The following is a 17,837-nucleotide window of genomic DNA, read 5'->3' as shown; positions in this document are numbered from 1 at the left end:
GCCAACCTAGCAGTTCGAAAGCACGTCAAAGTGCAAGTAGATAAATAGGTACCGCTCCGGCGGGAAGGTAAACGGCGTTTCTGTGCGCTGCTCTGGTTTGCCAGAAGCGGCTTAGTCATGCTGGCCACATGACCTGGAATTTTACGCCGGCTCCCTCAGCCAATAAAGCGAGATAAGCGCTGCAACCCCAGAGTCAGCCATGACTGGACCTAATGGTCAGGGGTCCCTTTACCTTTACCTTACATATGCTGCTTAGTATGTAAGCCTGAATCATCCATACCCACCGCGCAGGTGTAGACTCCCTTTGTCTGGAGTTGTGTCCTTACCCGTTGCCGCTTATCCATGGGTAGGTTGGAGGGTCCCAGGGTTTGGATGGATCTGACGATCTCCTTCAGCTGAGGATCAGTGAAGTTCTGCCAGATGTTGCCGAAGCTCTCCTTTGCTTTCTTCCCCCAAACCTCTGTGAATTCTTGCTCCTTCAAAGAGGCTGCTACCTGCAAAGGGGTGGTGGTGGAATACATAGATACAGGTAAGCACACAGTTACTGGGTACCTTCAACGGTCCATCTTGGTTGGTCCCAGACAGACTGGCAGCCCCCAAAACCTTGGCACTAGTGCTGTGCTGAAATCTGCCCTGCAGTTTCTGAAAGGTCTTGCAAAGCAGCCATTTCCTTTTTGGGGGTTGTTTTGGTCTCATCCTCAATACGTTTTAGAATTTCTTCAGACTTCTGATAGAAGCGGGGTTTTGAGTGTATCTTATTATTGCAAGAAGGTCAAGCATGGCAGGTGCATTTTTCCTTTGCTGCTTCCCTGGCTGCCCAGTCGTTCTCAACTGAAAACGCCACACAGGAAGGAGCGACCTCATGAAGTATGTGCACCTGGGAGGGCTGCAGGGTGCAGACCAATGGCGAGCTGATTTGTAGGATGGGCGAAAGGGTGCTTCAGAGCACCCCTCTGCCACCCCAAAAGTAAAGTAAGTGCAACAAAAACCCTGCACCTGGCTCATGAGAATTTCACTAAAATTTTCTCCTTCTGATAAATTTTAATTGCAATTTATTGTCTCATTACATAAGTGTGTGTATCCAGCACACCACTGCCTGCCATTGCTGCATTTTTCAGCCCTTAAAAATCAGGAAAGGAGATTGTGGTAGCTCCATTGTGCTCTCTCCTCAAGATAGCAAAAGCACAGTGACGGAATCATAGAACTGTATGAGTTGGAAGGGACCCTGAGGATCATCTAGTCCAACCCCCTGCAACGCAGGAATATGCAGGTGTCCCATGCAGGGATTCGAACCTGCAACCTTGGTGTTATCAGCACCACACTGTAACCAACTGAGCTAAATTATTAGTTTTGGCTGGCTTTGAAGCACCTATGGGCGCTGGCAGTGAAGCTGGGGAATTTCATCCTCTCCGTGATTATTGCAGTTTCAGGTTTAAACCAACAGCACACTTTTTAGACATGACTCTTCCACAATATTTATTTATTATCAACATTACGTTTTCAAATTTTGCAAGAAGGCCTTTCCATCCAACAATAAGCAATAATTTACAATGTAATAAGTAAAAGCTTTCACACATTTAACAGAGACTGAACCATTCTGTCAGTATCTTTACTGAAATTTTGAAATGTAACAGCAAAACGGTTGATTGTTATTTTTATTTTCTATAATAGGGGATGAATCCGTTATCACCGAAATCCTTCCTTCTTTCCCCCTGTAATACTTTTAAATATATATTTTTAAGAAGCCAAAAAGAGAGCAGTAGCAGCACAATCTGCTAGATACAGTTCTCATCACAGATCAAGGAGTTAGGGAGTAGTAAGATCAGAAGTGCCCCCACTTCCCCAGGGACTGCCCAGAATAACCCAAAACCTACAGATGGAGGAAACCCTTATCATAATGAAACTGGAAAGAAGCCGATCAGATCAAAACAGGTGGCGTGGGTGAATTGTACAGATGCAAACACATTTTTAAAAAAATATTGTACACTCGGTTCTAAATGCACCTTTCACTGAAGATATTTATGAGCCAAGGTAGAAATATGGATAGCTTCCCACTCCCCACCCCCACCCCCTGAAATGAATAAATGAGGGCTCTATTTATAGTAGTGGTACCTCAGGTTACAGACGGTTCAGGTTACAGACTCCGCTAACTGAGAAATAGTACCTCGGGTTAAGAACTTTACCTCAGGATGAGAACAGAAATCGTGCTCCAGCAGCGTGGCAGCAGCAGGAGGCCCCATTAGCTAAAGTGGTGCTTCAGGTTAAGAACAGTTTCAGGTTAAGAACGGACCTCCAGAACAAATTAAGTACGTAACCAGAGGTACCACTGTATAGGGGAACTCTTTAGGTGTTCAGTAGCAGGGTGGTCTAGGACAGAGCCCTGGATCAAAGTGATAATCCAAAAGGCTTACTACCATTGTAGCTTCCTAGTTGATTCCACACTAGTGATTTAGTCTGCAACCACTTGCTTGTTATGCGGAATCTAGGCAATGTTACGGCCAACCTGCTGCATTTAAATTGCTGTGGCTGCTGTTGTCCTCCCATCATTTTCAGGCCTATGGTGATGATTTCTACCTGCCTCCCCCCCCCCCGGCCAATGCAACTGTGGCACCAGCTTGTATTGGAGTTTATATATATATATATTTTAGGGCTTCTCTGTCTCAATCTGAAACTTTCACTTTGTAGCTTCTGTCTCTGATTGCTTCCTGTTCAGGACGGCGTTGCATTAGTGCCATTGACCATTAACTGGTTAGTTCCTGTTCCCTGCAAGAGAGTGGCTTGATTTACTGAGGTTTTCCTTTTCCTTTATTAAAGTGTGAAATGTCAGTATTTCGCCATGAAATAAAAAAAGGGAAAAAACAATGGGAGGGAAAGACTGTTTGAAGCTCTCCACCCCCACCCCAAGGAATGAGATCTTACTAATTAAAGGGCAGCTCATCACTAATGCCATGCCACTTTAACAGGAAGCAATTGGAGGCAAAAGCTGCAAGGAAGAAGTGTTTAATCAAAGTTGCAGGGTGCTGCTGAATGCTATTTGCTTTTGACTAGGGATGGTGTAGAAATTTGCTTCAACCTGCATTTAAAGATGAATTGCATTTTCCAAAACAGGAAGAGAAAACAAACCACAGCCGTCCTTTCAAATCTCCAGTCAAGTAACATGTACAAAAAGGCATATACAGTGGTACCTCAGGTTAAGTACTTAATTCGTTCCGGAGGTCTGTTCTTAACCTGAAACTGTTCTTAACCTAAAGCACCACTTTAGCTAATAGGGCCTCCTGCTGCTGCCGCACCGCCGGGGCACAATTTCTGTTCTTATCCTGAAGCAAAGTTCTTAACCTGAAGCACTATTTCTGGGTTAGCAGAGTCTGTAACCTGAAGTGTATGTAACCTGAAGCGTATGTAACCCGAGGTACCACTGTATTAGTGAAAATGACATACAACAACCCATTATATTAAGGAAAAATGGTCTGCAGAAATATGTATATTTAGCAAAATTACATACAAAATATGTAAATTTGGAGAGATTTGCACTAAAATGTGGATGAATTTTCATGAGATTTTGTTTGTTTGAATGGCAAACTAATGTGGAAATGTGAACTTAAGGCTGGAACAATGAAAAATAGAGAGAACCCAGAACTGACAATTTCACCCATCCCTACTTCTGAGTAAACAGGATAAAAGGATCGCCCTTTTAAATTCCACTTCTAGCTGACGACAGAAAAGGAATCCAATCGGCTGTAAGCTCTGTGTTTGGACACCTCAAGGATATGAAAGAATAGGTCCTCAAAATGTAACAAGAAGTCCACAAGTGTAAGAGTTCCCAACCTCATACAAAAACTGCATGCTAGAGTAAACTGAAGTCCAGGAAAAATATGCTACCAAATCAGAAGGTGGTGGATGGATGCTAACTTTGTTACCAGGAAATGTGCTTCCTTGCAGATTAAGAGGCAATTTCCAAAAATAACATGCCACTTCGTAGGGAAAACAAACTCCCAATGTAGCAGGTAATTAAGAGTTACGAAACAACAAACAGAAAGCCTGAACAGAAATATGGGCAAACCGTGCCAAAAATAAATAGAAAGGAAATCCTGTGTACCAAGCCTATTTGCATGCAGAAATCCATCAGTTACAGTACATCATTTTTTGCTTAAGATAAGAGTGTCCCCTCCTCCACCAGAGCTTTGAAAGGCTAGGGTGACAGAACTGAAGGATTCCAAGAAAATAGGGATTTGTGGCAGAGCTGCAGTCTGCAACCACACTAATTACTGAGCCTTTGACCACATTTCCATCTATTTATTTGTTCCATCGCATTTCTAACCTGCCCTTTTGCCATAAGGTCCCAGGGTGTGTTACACAAAATAAAAATAACACAATATTAAAATCTGCTTTGGCCACCTCATGAGAAGAGAAGACTCCCTGGAAAAGACCCTGATGTTGGGAAAGATGGAGGGCACAAGGAGAAGGGGACGACAGAGGACGAGATGGTTGGACAGTGTTCTCGAAGCTACCAGCATGAGTTTGACCAAACTGCGGGAGGCAGTGGAAGACAGGAGTGCCTGGCGTGCTCTGGTCCATGGGGTGACGAAGAGTCGGACACGACTAAACGACTAAACAACAAAATCAGCTGGGGGTGGAATTAACAGCCATATTTCAGCAGCTTGCTTCATAAACCTAAACAATCCTGTTGTCAACTCACCGTCTTGCCCAGCCAGACCTCCACCCCTGAAATTTTTTTATTCCCAGCCAAAGCCAGCCAACAGTCCATAAAGCACACATTACAGTGCTACCTCGGGTTACGTAAGCTTCAGGTTACATACGCTTCAGGTTACAGACTCCGCTAACCCAGAAATACTGCTTCAGGTTAAGAACTTTGCTTCAGGATAAGAACAGAAATTGTGCTCCGGCGGCGCGGCAGCAGCAGCAGCAGGAAGCCCCATTAGCTAAAGCGATGCTTCAGGTTAAGAACAGTTTCAGGTTATGTACGGACCTCCGGAACAAATTAAGTACTTAACCCGAGGTACCACTGTATCTGGGCCGTGTAGCTGTGCCTTAAAAATATATTTATTTTTTGGGTGCTAGGACACAAATGGTCCAAGATAATCTGGATTAGGACCCTAGTTTTGAGGGTAGAGGGCTTTAGCCCTTTGCTCCTGGTTGCGGCCTTTATCAAGATTGTGCCTGCAACTGTATTCCCCCTCAACAGTCCCAAGTCCTCTCATGTTGTTTGCGTATCGCAAAAACAGCACAATAAAATGTCAGTAATATCTACAACATATGGTTCATCATCAGTGGCCAACACAGAAGTTTTTGGTTCATGAATTGGTTTAAACAAAAAAACAAAACAAAGGGGAAGCAGGATAGAACAGAGTTAACAAATAACATTCAACATCGCATAGCTGAATGCCTCATCAGGAGCACTTATGGTTGTGCTTAGGTTAAGTATGAGTAATAGTCATTTTTCCTATTAGGTTACCAATGAAGCAATATAAAGTGTTGTTCTACTCACAAACACAGGAAGTGGGTTCAAGGTGAAGATAAATTAATCTTCACTTTGAACCCACTTCCTGTGTTCATTAGTAGAACAACACTATATATATGTTTGAATATAAATGTAGATCAACCATGTTGAGCCAAACACTGATGCGTGGATTGTTCATTTCCTGAAGTACTGGCATATGCTGTGAAATTAACCCACACATAGATCTATCTATGTGTCAACCATATCTTATTTGCTATTCTCTCAAGGTCGGCGGTTTCCCAGACTGGCCTATCTTTGTGCCAGAAAGGTCTTCCCGATGTCTGGTTGTGTTGCATCTTACCTCTTATAATAAATGGTTTATTAATTCTTTAATTGATTGATGGCATTTTACCATTGTACTGTTGAGAGTGTATTAACTTATGGTTTGTGTGTGTGGTTTGGGAGCTGCACAGTCAAGGAAAAAACAATGCTGTCCAGGGTTGTAAAGACTGTGGAGAGAATAACTGGGTGCACTCTTCCCACCTTGGATCAAATCTATGCTTCCAGGTGCCATAAGAAAGCTGCACATATAGCGCAGGATAGTGCGCACCCCAGAAATGATCTCTTTCAGCTTCTGCCTTCTGGAAGAAGGTACAGGGTTATAAAGACTAGGACTAGCCGCCTGAGAAACAGTTTCTACCCAAATGCGACTTTGGTTTTAAACGCAGTATAAGGAGTCTCTATGGGAGTACATTGTATTTAAAAATGGGGTATCAGAGTTTTTAGGGGGCTAACCAGGTTGGGATAGCTGGGATAGCAGGCTTGTTGGTTTTTGAATGTCTTATGTAGATTTTTCAAGTTTCGTTGTTCTGTATGGGACAATGACAATAAAGAGAATCGTATTGTATTAATCCAGACTGTTGTCTTGAAATATATTTAATAAAGCCAATCTCAGTTGCCTTTATTATCTGTAGAGTTACTTTGCCTGCAACCATCTGATGGGCTAGAAATATAGACTTCACAATGGCGATGCCTAATCTTATACCTCATTAGCCTTTATTTACAGCTTCTCCACCAATCTCTGACAGGGCCACCTTGTCTTATTTTAATCCCCAATGGGAGCACTGGTACAGCATGATGCCATCAGCTCGCTCTGTAGTTAGTATAAAACTGGCTACACTGCCTCAAAACAGTCTAAATCCCCAATCAATGTAAACTGTCTTCAGTGCCTGAGAGCAAAATAAATAAAACATGATCACAGTCACAAACTGTAGCCACTTAAAGTGAGGAGAGAAATCTGGATTCATAAATAGGTGATCTAGAGTTGACTGGCAGGGCTGGAAAGGTCTTGGGGGGCGGCACCAGATGTGACCAGTTCATCCACCCCACAGATTTGCTTACTGGCAATCCACACCACATTCACCATAAGCAGAGAGCATGAACCCAACAGAAAGCAGATTGCAGACCAAATAGCTTCAGATGGCTCCATAAAATGACTCAAGCCACGTCCTGCAATTGGAAGTCAAGACTAGGACTCACCTACACTTCCGCTTGACCCATGCCTAGAAAGCGTGGGTCCAAGCGGTTTGCGTTTGACTCATGCTTTCTAGGCCCAGGTCCAAGTGGTTTTTCCCTTGCTCTGCTCCTTTCCTAGGGAAAGCCCACTCTTTAGCTCTGAATTGGTATTAATAAACTGCATTATAAATTGGTATTGTTATAATTAGGCTATTATTGGACTGTACAGTCGTACCTTGGAAGCTGAATGCCTTGGTTCTCAAACAAATCAGCTCCTGAACGATTGAAACCTAGAAGTGAGTGTTCTGGTTTTCGAATGATTTTCAGAAGCCGAATGTCCAGCGCGGCTTCCAATTAGCTGCAGGACGCTCCTGCAGCCAATCAGAAGCCACGCTTTGGTTTTCAAACGGTCCCAGGAGTCGAACAGACACCCAAAATGCATTCTGTTCAAAAACCAAGGTACCACTGTAATTGAAAACTAATAAAAAATATTATAAAAAATAGGAAAAGATGAAACAAATATGAAACAAATATTGTCATTTATATACATCAAAAGTCATCAGGAAATTTTTGAACTTGAAGTTATTGCTCTAACAGACAACGTGCTTTCTTTAAAAAGAAATTTTATCTTTGAGTTTAACATCTGCACTAAGGGTGACCAAATAGAGCAAGTCTCTTATTGTGTCTGAAGATAACATTTAGAAAAATGGAAGAGTTTCAGAATTTAAAAAAGAGTTAATTATAGCATTCTGGACTTGGACCACAGTTAAAGTGCAACTTCTGCATAAATAAGAGTTGAAGGACTAGGAGAGGAAACTGTGTTAAAAAAAAATTCTGTAGAGATTCCAAATTCATAATTTGCAAATCATCACAGCCCATTTTCCTGCCCTAAACAAAACCTGAATCATTTATTTTGCTTCCATCTATATTTTTTCCATTAAGTTCCCTTAAAGGCTGGAAGTGATATACTGAAATTTTTATTACTTCCCCAAATTTGCATAACAGTTATAAATTGGTTATACAAAATGATTCTACTAAAAATCACATCAATTTTAGTGCAAACATACCACCCCAAAAAAATGACATCGTGTGTAACTTGCTAAGTTTAAAGTAAGGTAATCAAGGTGTGTGCGTTAACTGCATCCTGTATTTTGTTATTCCAGAATAAAATGAACAAAATTATTATTCTGTTGCCTGCCTTCTCTGACCCTTATTATATTAGTTTGTTTAACCATATGAGCTATGATTAACCTAAGGGTACCAGATTTTTTTCAATGAATCTGGGGACACTTTTCAACTTCAATAGATTTTGTATGGGGACTGATATGTAAATCCGGGAAACGGGGACATCTGGTAACCTTAGATTAACCATCACAATGTGAATTCCCCGTCCCCTTTTTTTAACCAACCAGCATTTATTGATTTTTTTGCTGTACTGTCATGAAAGTATGACTTATAAATATTTAAATAAATCAGCTTTCCATATCTTTGTCTCTCCAAGAGTCTCGTGATAGCGAGGAATCTTGCTTTTTCTACTCTTGACATATAACTATCCGGGGTTCTGCCAATAGGCAGTTATCTATATTAGTGTTACCCAACTTGCAGCGTAAGTGATTTCTCTCAGCTGAATCACATGCCATAGCTAAAGTTCACAAAAGCCACATAAAGATGTTTATTGGGGCCCTTAGTACTTTGTTGAGCAAGATGGTGGAAGGTCATACAATGGTCAGAAGTATTTTGGCCCTGTCTGACTGCAGCTTGTTTAGTGTATAAAACAGGTGTCCTGCCAGACAGAGGGAGGGGGAAGAGGATGCTATTTAACCTCATCTGTCACAACGCACCTGTTGTTAGTTACTTTCAGGTCTCACTGATTTCAATGAGAAAACATTTTCCCATTGCAGGAATCTGTGCACCTGAGAGTGCTGTGTCCTGTGTGTAGCACACAAGTGCCACAGATAAAGCTTAGGGTTGGGTTGGGGTGGGGAGGCAAAATATTTATCACATCTGGGGAGGAAACTAGTTCCTGACCTCAAATATGAAACGTCATCTCAAAAATCTGAGGGCTCTCTTTCTGCACTACTTCTTGTTGTGCCTGTCTCCAACATCCTGCAAGAAGAGCAAGATAAAAACTGATGCTCAGTCACACACACACACGGTCTTGCCATTGGACTCCACCACACATCCACACTGGCCGTCAGTCTCTGCTGGGGTCCATGACAACCTTTTCACTGACAAATACCCAGGGCTTTTTTTCAGCTGGAACTCTCCGGAACTCAGTTCTGGCACCTCTCAGGTGGGCGCCATTGCTATTATAAGAGAACAAGGCAGGCGTTCTGATGATGAGTTCTGGCACTTCTTTTTCTAGCAAAATAGCACTACTAATACCCCTGGCCCCATCCCAAATCCTTAAGTCTTCTAGCATCTCTCTTCTTTTTAAATAAGGGGTTTCCCCCCTTGTTTTTCGAGTAACAAGAAGAATAAACTAAGGAACTCATATAACAACAAATTACAAACCCATCCTGGTCAGTGTACCAGCATGTACAAAATCTTGTGATAAACATTTCAAAAATTATTCCAAAAGGTCTTGTCACATTCTTACATATGCCATGGGAGGATTTTTGTCACATTCCTGTTTTTTTACAAAATTAGTATAAAATAATAAGAGACTAAAATTTTATTTTATTATAAAATAAAAGGGACGCGGGTGGTGCTGTAGTTAAACCACAGAGCCTAGGACTTGCCGATCTGAAGGTCGGCGGTTCGAATCCCCGCGACGGGGTGAGCTCCCGTTGCTCGGTCCCTGCTCCTGCCAACCTAGCAGTTTGAAAGCACGTCAAAGTACAAGTAGATAAATAAGGTACCGCTCCATCAGGAAGGTAAATGGCGTTTCCATGCACTGCTCTGGTTCGCCAGAAGCAGCTTAGTCATGCTGGCCACATGACCTGGAAGCTGTACGCTGGCTCCCTCGGCCAATAAAGCGAGATGAGCACCGCAACCCCAGAGTCGTCCGTTACTGGACCTAATGGTCAGGGGTCTCTTTACCCCTTTACCTTTACTTTTAAGGGACTAGTATTTCCTCTGGCAGTTTTGGGTTGGCATGTCAGTTTCCCAGCTAACGCTGTTGACGATACTCTACCGTACCGGGATTCGACATTTAAACCTTCTCCATGTTTCCAACACCTTCCATTCTTGCTTAGCCTCTCTCTTCTTGGCTAGCCCCTTCGCATGCCACCTGGCCTCTCCTAGCTTCCCTGCAACATCAATTCCTTTGCCCTTTGTGTGAGCAGAAAATATCCACAAAAGACATACAGGGAAGGAAAAGTCCACCTCATCTTCTGCCCACTGCACAAAGCAGTCAAAAGGCATGTGTTCACATTACAACTTTAGAGCACAGTGAACACACCGAGGGGTCTTGATGTGCAGGGATGTCTTTGCCCTGTACAAAGTTGGCTAGAGAAAAATTAAAGGTAAAGGTAAAGGGACCCCTGACCATTAGGTCCAGTCATGACCAACTCTGGGGTTGCGGCGCTCATCTTGCTTTACTGGCCGAGGGAGCTGGCATACAGCTTCCGCCAGCAGGACTAAGCTGCTTCTGGCGAACCAGAGCAGTGCACGGAAACGCCGTTTACCTTCCCGCCTGTTTATCTACTTGCACTTTGATGTGCTTTCAAACTGCTAGGTTGGCAGGAGCAGGGACCAAGCGGCGGGAGCTCATCCTGTCGCGGGGATTCGAACCGCCAACCTTCTGATTGGCTCTGTGGTTTAACTCACAGCGCCACTCACGTCCAAGAGACAAATTAGGAATGGCTTATGGACTGCAGACAGGACGAAGCTGTTTTGAGAAACAACCAAATGCGCATCAAACAGTAGTACCTTATAACAAAGAACAGAATACATATGCACTTTGAATATCATTGTGGGAACGTGGATTAAAAGCCCAGCACTGGAAGTGCAGTCACTGTGCAAGAAACAGCTCTAGACTATCTAGACTTGTTGGAAAGGCATGCCTGGAAAATGTATACGCCACCAGCCCTCACTTCTATTTGTTCTTTGGCAAGCCATGTCACTTTGCTGTCCCGTTAAAACACACAATTAAACACTCTCTTCCTCTGTTAGCTCCTAGATCCTGTATGCAAGCTGGAAACAGTTCGTTCTTCATTGTGAGCGCTAACATTGAAGGAAGTTCCCTTCCTGCGCTTGTACATCAAGAGAGGAGGCTGCAAAGAGTTCAGAAGAGGTAGGCTAGGAGCCAGACATTTGCAGCAATTCTCAGCCTGCCACCTCCATGCTGGCAATCAACTGCAACGGCCCACAAAGCAGGCTGCTGCTGCTGTTTAATGTTTAATCTTTTCTGAGGACATCTTTGCTTTTTGCACAGAGTGCACTTTCAAATCTGCATTACCAACCACGAGAACTAAATTTGACTTGCGGGGGCACTCTGGATTAATTAACCTGGAACAGAAGGCTAAGATATCAAAAACAGAAATCTGCTTTTAGTATGTGGCAAAACTTCCTCGTCACTCATGACCTGCTCCCCTTGGACACAGACCTTCCAGCCACAGCTTGGAGAAGAAGAACAGGGTGGAAAATACAGCCCAGTGATGCCATACCATTTGACTTCACACTACATGCCCTTTGCTTGCACCAGCTTGCCTGGCTGGCATGCTCACTTGAGTAAGAACATAGGGCTAAACCTTGCAGACCAAATGTAAGAGTCCTTCTTATTTAGTATCTTGTGTGGGTTAAACCACTGAGCCTAGGGCTTGCTGATCAGAAGGTCGGCGGTTCGAATCCCCGTGACGGGGTGAGCTCCCGTTGCTCGGTCCCTGCTCCTGCCAACCTAGCAGTTCAAAAGCACGTCAAAGTGCAAGTAGATAAATAGGTACCACTCCGGCGGGAAGGTAAACGGCGTTTCCGTGCGCTGCTCTGGTTCGCCAGAAGCGGCTTAGTCATGCTGGCCACATGACCCGGAAGCTGTACCCCAGCTCCCTCAGCTAACAAAGCGAGATGAGCGCCGCAACCCCAGAGTCGGCCACGACCGGACCTAATGGTCAGGGGTCCCTTTACCTTTACCTTTATTCCACAGTGGTCAGACAGATCTGTCTAGGCAGCCCACAAACAGCACACTAGAGAGCATAACAAGAGCCCATCTTGATCTCACCCAACTTGTTCCTTCTACTAGGTGGCCAAGCAGATGCCCACAGGAAGCTCACAAACAGGACACAAGAGCAACAGCTTCCTCCTGCTGTTGTTTTCCAGAAGCTTGTATTTGGAATCAGGGTCCACCCTGAGAAGTAACACCATCCCAGAATCAGGTTCTGCTTTGCAGGGTTGGAAGAAAAAGATGGGGTGAATGTGGCCCTTGATTCAAGGGGCCACCATAATCATGATAACTTTAAGGTGTCTATGTTGAAACGGTTGGGATGCAACTCAGCTTGTACCTAATGCTGGTGGGGTTTGCATGGGGAGAAAGGAGATAGAGGGGTGTACCTCCCAGCTCCCTAGACAACCTCACTGCCCTTTGCCAGTGCTGACCTCTCGTTTGATCCTAGACTGGTGTTTTTAGGGTTGCTGCCCTAACTTGCTTCCCTGCTCGTACTTCTGAAGTCAAGAAAGAGGAGGAGATATCTTCTTGTGCCTCTCTCATAAGAACGTAAGACGAGCCTGCTGGATGAGCCCAAAGACCACAGCATCTTGTTCTCATGGTGGCCAACAAGATGCCTGTGGGAAACCAAGAGCACTTTCCCTTTGTGTGGTTTCTAGCAACTGGTTTTCATTTCTGAAGCATACTACCTTCGACTGCGGACGCACGGCATAGCTGCCAAAGCTAGCACCAACTGATAGCCAGTGTGGTGTAATGGTTAAGAGTCTCGTAATCTGGGGAACCGGGTTCGCGTCTCCGCTCCTCCACATGCAGCTGCTGGGTGACCTTGGGCTAGTCACACTTCTCTGAAGTCTCTCAGCCCCACGCACCTCACAGAGTGTTTGTTGTGGGGGAGGAAGGGAAAGGAGATTGTTAGCTGCTTTGAGACTCCTTAGGGTAGTGATAAAGTGGGATATCAAATCCAAACTCTTCTTCTTCCTCCATGAATTCCTCCAGTTCTCTTTCAAACCTGCTCAGGTTGGTGGCAATCATTGCCTCCCATGGGAGTTGAGCTGAACTGTGTGCTGTGTGAAGGAACACTTTCTCCTGCAGAGGTCAAAGGGCAAGCACGGCTCCTCTGCATTTCCAACTTAGTTAGAACAGGAAGTCTTCATTATCCAGTTATGTATTACTTATAATAAGCTTTCTTATCTTTCAGTCTTAAAGTCTGAGTGTGGTTGCTTTGAATTAAGGCAACAACTATTTGATATGCAGCCAGCTTTTCTTTTTTTATAAACTGCTCTGACGTCTTTAGTTTTTTCTTTTTTCCTTACAATCAAGCAGTATATAAATTTTATAATACAAATAAAAGATGTGCTAACTCTGCAAAGTAATTCAACATCGTACACACATACGTTAACAAAAATAGCATTTGTTTCCTTTAATAATGTGTTAGTCGAAATCATTGGTAATGGGCAGTACTAAATATTATTGTGGTTGGGGGTGAGGTGTCGCTGCAAGAAAAATAATAATGTGTACCACTCAAGTTAGTGGCAGCTGTGTAAACATTATGGTAGCATTCTGTGAATGGAGCTTCAGCAAGGGAGAATTAATTAAAACCTACCTGAGATCAAAGGGATGTGGGTGGCGCTGTGGGTTAAGCCACAGAGCCTAGGGCTTGCCGATCAGAAGGTCGGCAGTTCGAATCCCCGCAACAGGGTGAGTTCCCGTTGCTCGGTCCCTGCTCCTGCCAACCTAGCCATTCGAAAGCACGAAGTGTAAGTAGATAAATAGGTACCGCTCTGGCGGGAAGGTAAACGGCGTTTCCATGCGCTGCTCTGGTTTGCCAGAAGCGGCTTAGTCATGCTGGCCACATGACCTGGAAGCTGTACGCCGGCTCCCTCAGCCAATAAAGCGAGATGAGCACCGCAACCCCACAGTCAGCCACGACTGGACCTAATGGTCAGGGGTCCCTTTACCTTTACCTGAGATCAAATATGACAATCCTTTCAGTTGAACATGAAATTGCAGAACAAATAAATTTCAGCCAAGTGATCATTTTTTCCCCTGCAATTAAACCTTGGAGGGTTACATCCTAAATAAATCTGTATAATATTGTGATTTTTTTAATATTCTTTTTAGTGTTCTGTGAGATCTAATAAGCATACATTCCATTTTCCGATTTATTCTAGTAATACTGTCATATATTATTAAATAGTCTACATTACATGGATTTACTTGTTTATAATTTTGTCGCAGCTGCTGTTAATGTTTTATGTCGTAAAATATGCGGTTGGCTTAGGGACAGAAGAGCTGGTATAATGTAGTTGTTAAAGCAGTGGTGTCCAAACTTTTTCCAAAGAGGGACAGATTTGATGAAGTGAAGGGCCATGAGGGCCAACCAAAGGGCCAGCCAAAGTTGTTGACATTTTTTTAAGATTGATGTGGTTGAGGGTTTTTTTAGGATTTTACCACAGAAAATAAACTGCCACAGGGGCCAGATTAAACCAACCGGCAAGCTGGATTAGGCCCCTGAGACGGACTTTGGACATGCCTGAGTTAAAGCATCAGACTAGGACCTGGAACACCAGGATTCAAATCTGCACACACCCAAACCATGAAGGTCATTGAATGACCTTTGACCAGTCACTCACTCTCAGTCTAACCTACCTCACAGGATTGCTGTAAGGATAAAATGGGGAGGAGAATTATGTACACCATCTTGAGCTCCTTGGAGGAAACACTAGATAGAAATGTAATAAATAAATAAGTATTTCATATTGTTTGCTCCAGGTGCCAAGATACAAATTATGGCCCTGCTGCCTTGGGTCCTGGAGGAGGCAGTCATAGATAGCCTTATCACCCTTGTCTAACCCCCCTTTTAAAGCCACCTAAAGCTGACAGCCAACACATCTTGTGGCAATGAGTTCCGCAGTTCAGATAGGCAGACTCCTCTTCTTTCTCTTAAATCTCCCACTAAGCAGCTTCACTGGACGGCCCGAAGTTCTAGCATTATGAAAGAGGGAGGAAATCCTATCTCCGTCTATTTTCTCCACACCACGCAGACTTATGGAACCCTCTATATATGCCCATCCTTAAATCGCCTGCTTCCTAAACGGAAGGAAGTCACCACTCGTGCAACCTTTCTTCACTGGAGAAGTGAACCACAACCAATCATTCTGGTTCCTCGTTACTGCACCTTTTCCAGCCCTACAATGCCCTTATTTGAGATGCGGCAGGATCAACAGGTATTGTTGTTGTTTAGTCGTTAAGCCGTGTCCGACTCTTCGTGACCCCATGGACCAGAGCACGCCCCAGTTCATGCAGGGTCCATTTAACCACCAGCCCTGATCATCTGCCCTCAGCACCCAAACTTCTATCTAAACTTGTGGGACATCCTCCCCTCTCCTTTTATAGTAATGAATATCACCAATTAGTTCTCCATTAGATAGAGAGGTATTTACTTTGGTCTAGCCAAATTAACTCACTTACTGGTTTTTACACTCTTCCCCCCAATCCCCCACCACCTCATTCCAATGAAGGCTCAGCCCAGGAAGAGAAGAAGCCACAAGAGATCAACGCCTCAGTAGGAGGAATCAAATTCTGCGTGGGACTTCAGGCAGCGAGTGGGGGGAACAATAGCTGCGCACCAAGAACGCACGATACCGTTAAACGGTGCTTGAAGTACAGCCACCCCCTCAAATAATTCTGGGCGCTGTAGTTTGTTAAGCACTGCTGGGAATTGTAACTCTGTGAGGGAGAAACTACAGCGCCCATAATTCTTTGAGGGAAACAAGGAGCTCCGAATGAGCTTTGAAGGTGTAACTGTGTCCACAGGTCTCCATCGCTGCGATTTCTGACTTCTCAGTTTGGGGGTCATTAAGGAAATCAGCCCTGAGTGCTCACTGGAAGGACAGATCCTGAAGCTGAGGCTCCAATACTTTAGCCACCTCATGAGAAGAGAAGACTCCCTGGAAAAGACCCTGATGTTGGGAAAGATGGAGGGCACAAGGAGAAGGGGACGACAGAGGACGAGATGGTTGGACAGTGTTCTCGAAGCTACCAGCATGAGTTTGACCAAGCTGTGGGAGGCAGTGGAAGACAGGAGTGCCTGGCGTGCTCTGGTCCATGGGGTCACGAAGAGTCAGACATGACTAAACGACTAAACAACAACAACAAGCACCTCAGGGAAACCTGTCTCAGTTTCTCCGTCTGCAAAATGGAACACCAACAGCATCACAAGGAGGAGAAATAGCATACAAAGGCAGGGCAGACAAAAATAAATGTTGACTACCACAGCTGATTATCTTTAATGTCATGGCAGTACTCCCAAAAGGTACTGTAGGATATAAAGGCTACCAGAAAAGCCCACTGCAGGGAACGTCTGACTCTATGTTAAAATGAACAAGACGGGGTCAGATCGGATGGCAGCGGGGGAAAACATCAAGACAGGGAAACCCCAGGCTAGTCCAGGCTTTGCTCAAGATCCAGAATTTGCTCCAGGGTCCTGAAGTTAGAAGCAACAGATATTATTCCGTGACAATAATATACTGTAAATTATATTTAATTTACACACAAACACACATATATGTTGGCAGTTTGGCATCAGAGGCAACTGATAAGGAGATAAACTGCTGCGTTCACTGTGGCAGGGTGGAACAGGGATGTCAACTTGAATAAAATAATGGGGGGGACGCACAGGTAAGCTCCGCCTGCAGAACTGATCACATGACATGGCGCATGTGTACCATTTGAACGGCAACACCCATCAACTTTGGAGGGGCGACCCCCTCAAATATTTTATTGGGGGGGGTGACCAAAGGGTCCTCGGCCCCTAGGAGTTGTCCCCTATGGGGCAGAAGGAGAGCTTTAGGCCCAACTGAAGGTGGATATTTCGCCCCATAGGAGCCAACTCCTAAGGGCTGTGGGGGCTTCTGTTCCCCCCACAATAAAACATTTGAGGGGGCTGACCCCCACAAAGTTGATGGGCGTTGTCATTCAAATAGTGTCATGTGGTTGCCTATGCTTACCTGGGGGGCCCCACAATATTTTATTTAAGTTGGCACCCCTGTTTGCCCAGGCTGGCGCTGTGACCTTTCAGGCTGGCTCAAGTGTCAAAGTTACAGAAGGAGGGCCAAAGGAAAGACGCAGAAAAGTGAGAAAGATGCACTTGCTGCTTGCTGCGGCTGAGGCTGGGCAGGGGCTTCGCCTCTCAGGTGTCTGCTTGGGCGGCCGGAGCTTACCTGCTGCTGGGAGTTGAAGTCTGTCAGGTTGGTGTTGTAATTCCAGCTGGCGGAGACGCTCTCGAAGAAGACCGTCTCGCCGGTGCTGTTGTAGTCCTGGGCGAACTGCACGGCTCCCTCCTCGGTGTGGTTGTATTCTCCGGGCATGAGGGGGTCCTCCAGGGCGAGCGCCCCTCCGCCGCCGCCGAGGAAGAGCAGCAGCAGGAAGGTGGTGACAGGAGGCATCTCGGCGCCAGACGAGGCCGTCCCCGCGAAGAGCGCCGGCTTATAAAGCTGCCGCCGGCTCCCCGGAGACCCTGCCCACGGCCGCGCCTGCCTCGCTCCTCGGAGCAGATAAGCGCCCAGGCTGCCCTCGGGGGCTCGCCGCCGCTGCCCGCTCGCCGCAAGGGCGGCCCCTCGCCTTGCCAAAGTCCGCTCCGGTGCCTCGCCGCCGTCACGGGCAAAACAAACGCGCGCCCAGGCGAAGAGGGCGCGCGAGAGAGAGCGCGAGGCGCGGAGAGCTGGAGGAGAAGCTTGGGCGCCCGTCCTCAGGAATGGC

The 17,837-nt window shown here is 45.2% G+C and overlaps 1 protein-coding gene across 1 annotated transcript in view; it reads right to left on the bottom strand.

Annotated features, from left to right (window-relative positions):
* The window catches only part of ACE (angiotensin I converting enzyme), a 63,734-nt gene extending 46,180 nt beyond the window's left edge, over positions 1 to 17,554 (bottom strand). The window contains exons 1-2 of the mRNA XM_080976502.1: positions 17,300 to 17,554; positions 327 to 494 (exon numbers count right to left, since the gene is read on the bottom strand). Coding sequence (XP_080832628.1) covers positions 327 to 494; positions 17,300 to 17,524 — 393 coding nt within the window. The 5' untranslated portion in view covers positions 17,525 to 17,554. The remainder of the gene's footprint in view (positions 1 to 326; positions 495 to 17,299) is intronic.
* Positions 17,555 to 17,837: the final 283 nt, after the last annotated feature.

The sequence above is a fragment of the Podarcis pityusensis genome (genome assembly GCF_964106645.2).
Source record: "Podarcis pityusensis genome assembly, chromosome: 13".
NCBI lineage: Eukaryota > Metazoa > Chordata > Lepidosauria > Squamata > Lacertidae > Podarcis > Podarcis pityusensis.
Note: the sequence above shows the minus strand (reverse complement) of the source record. Positions and strands in the feature narration are given on the sequence as shown.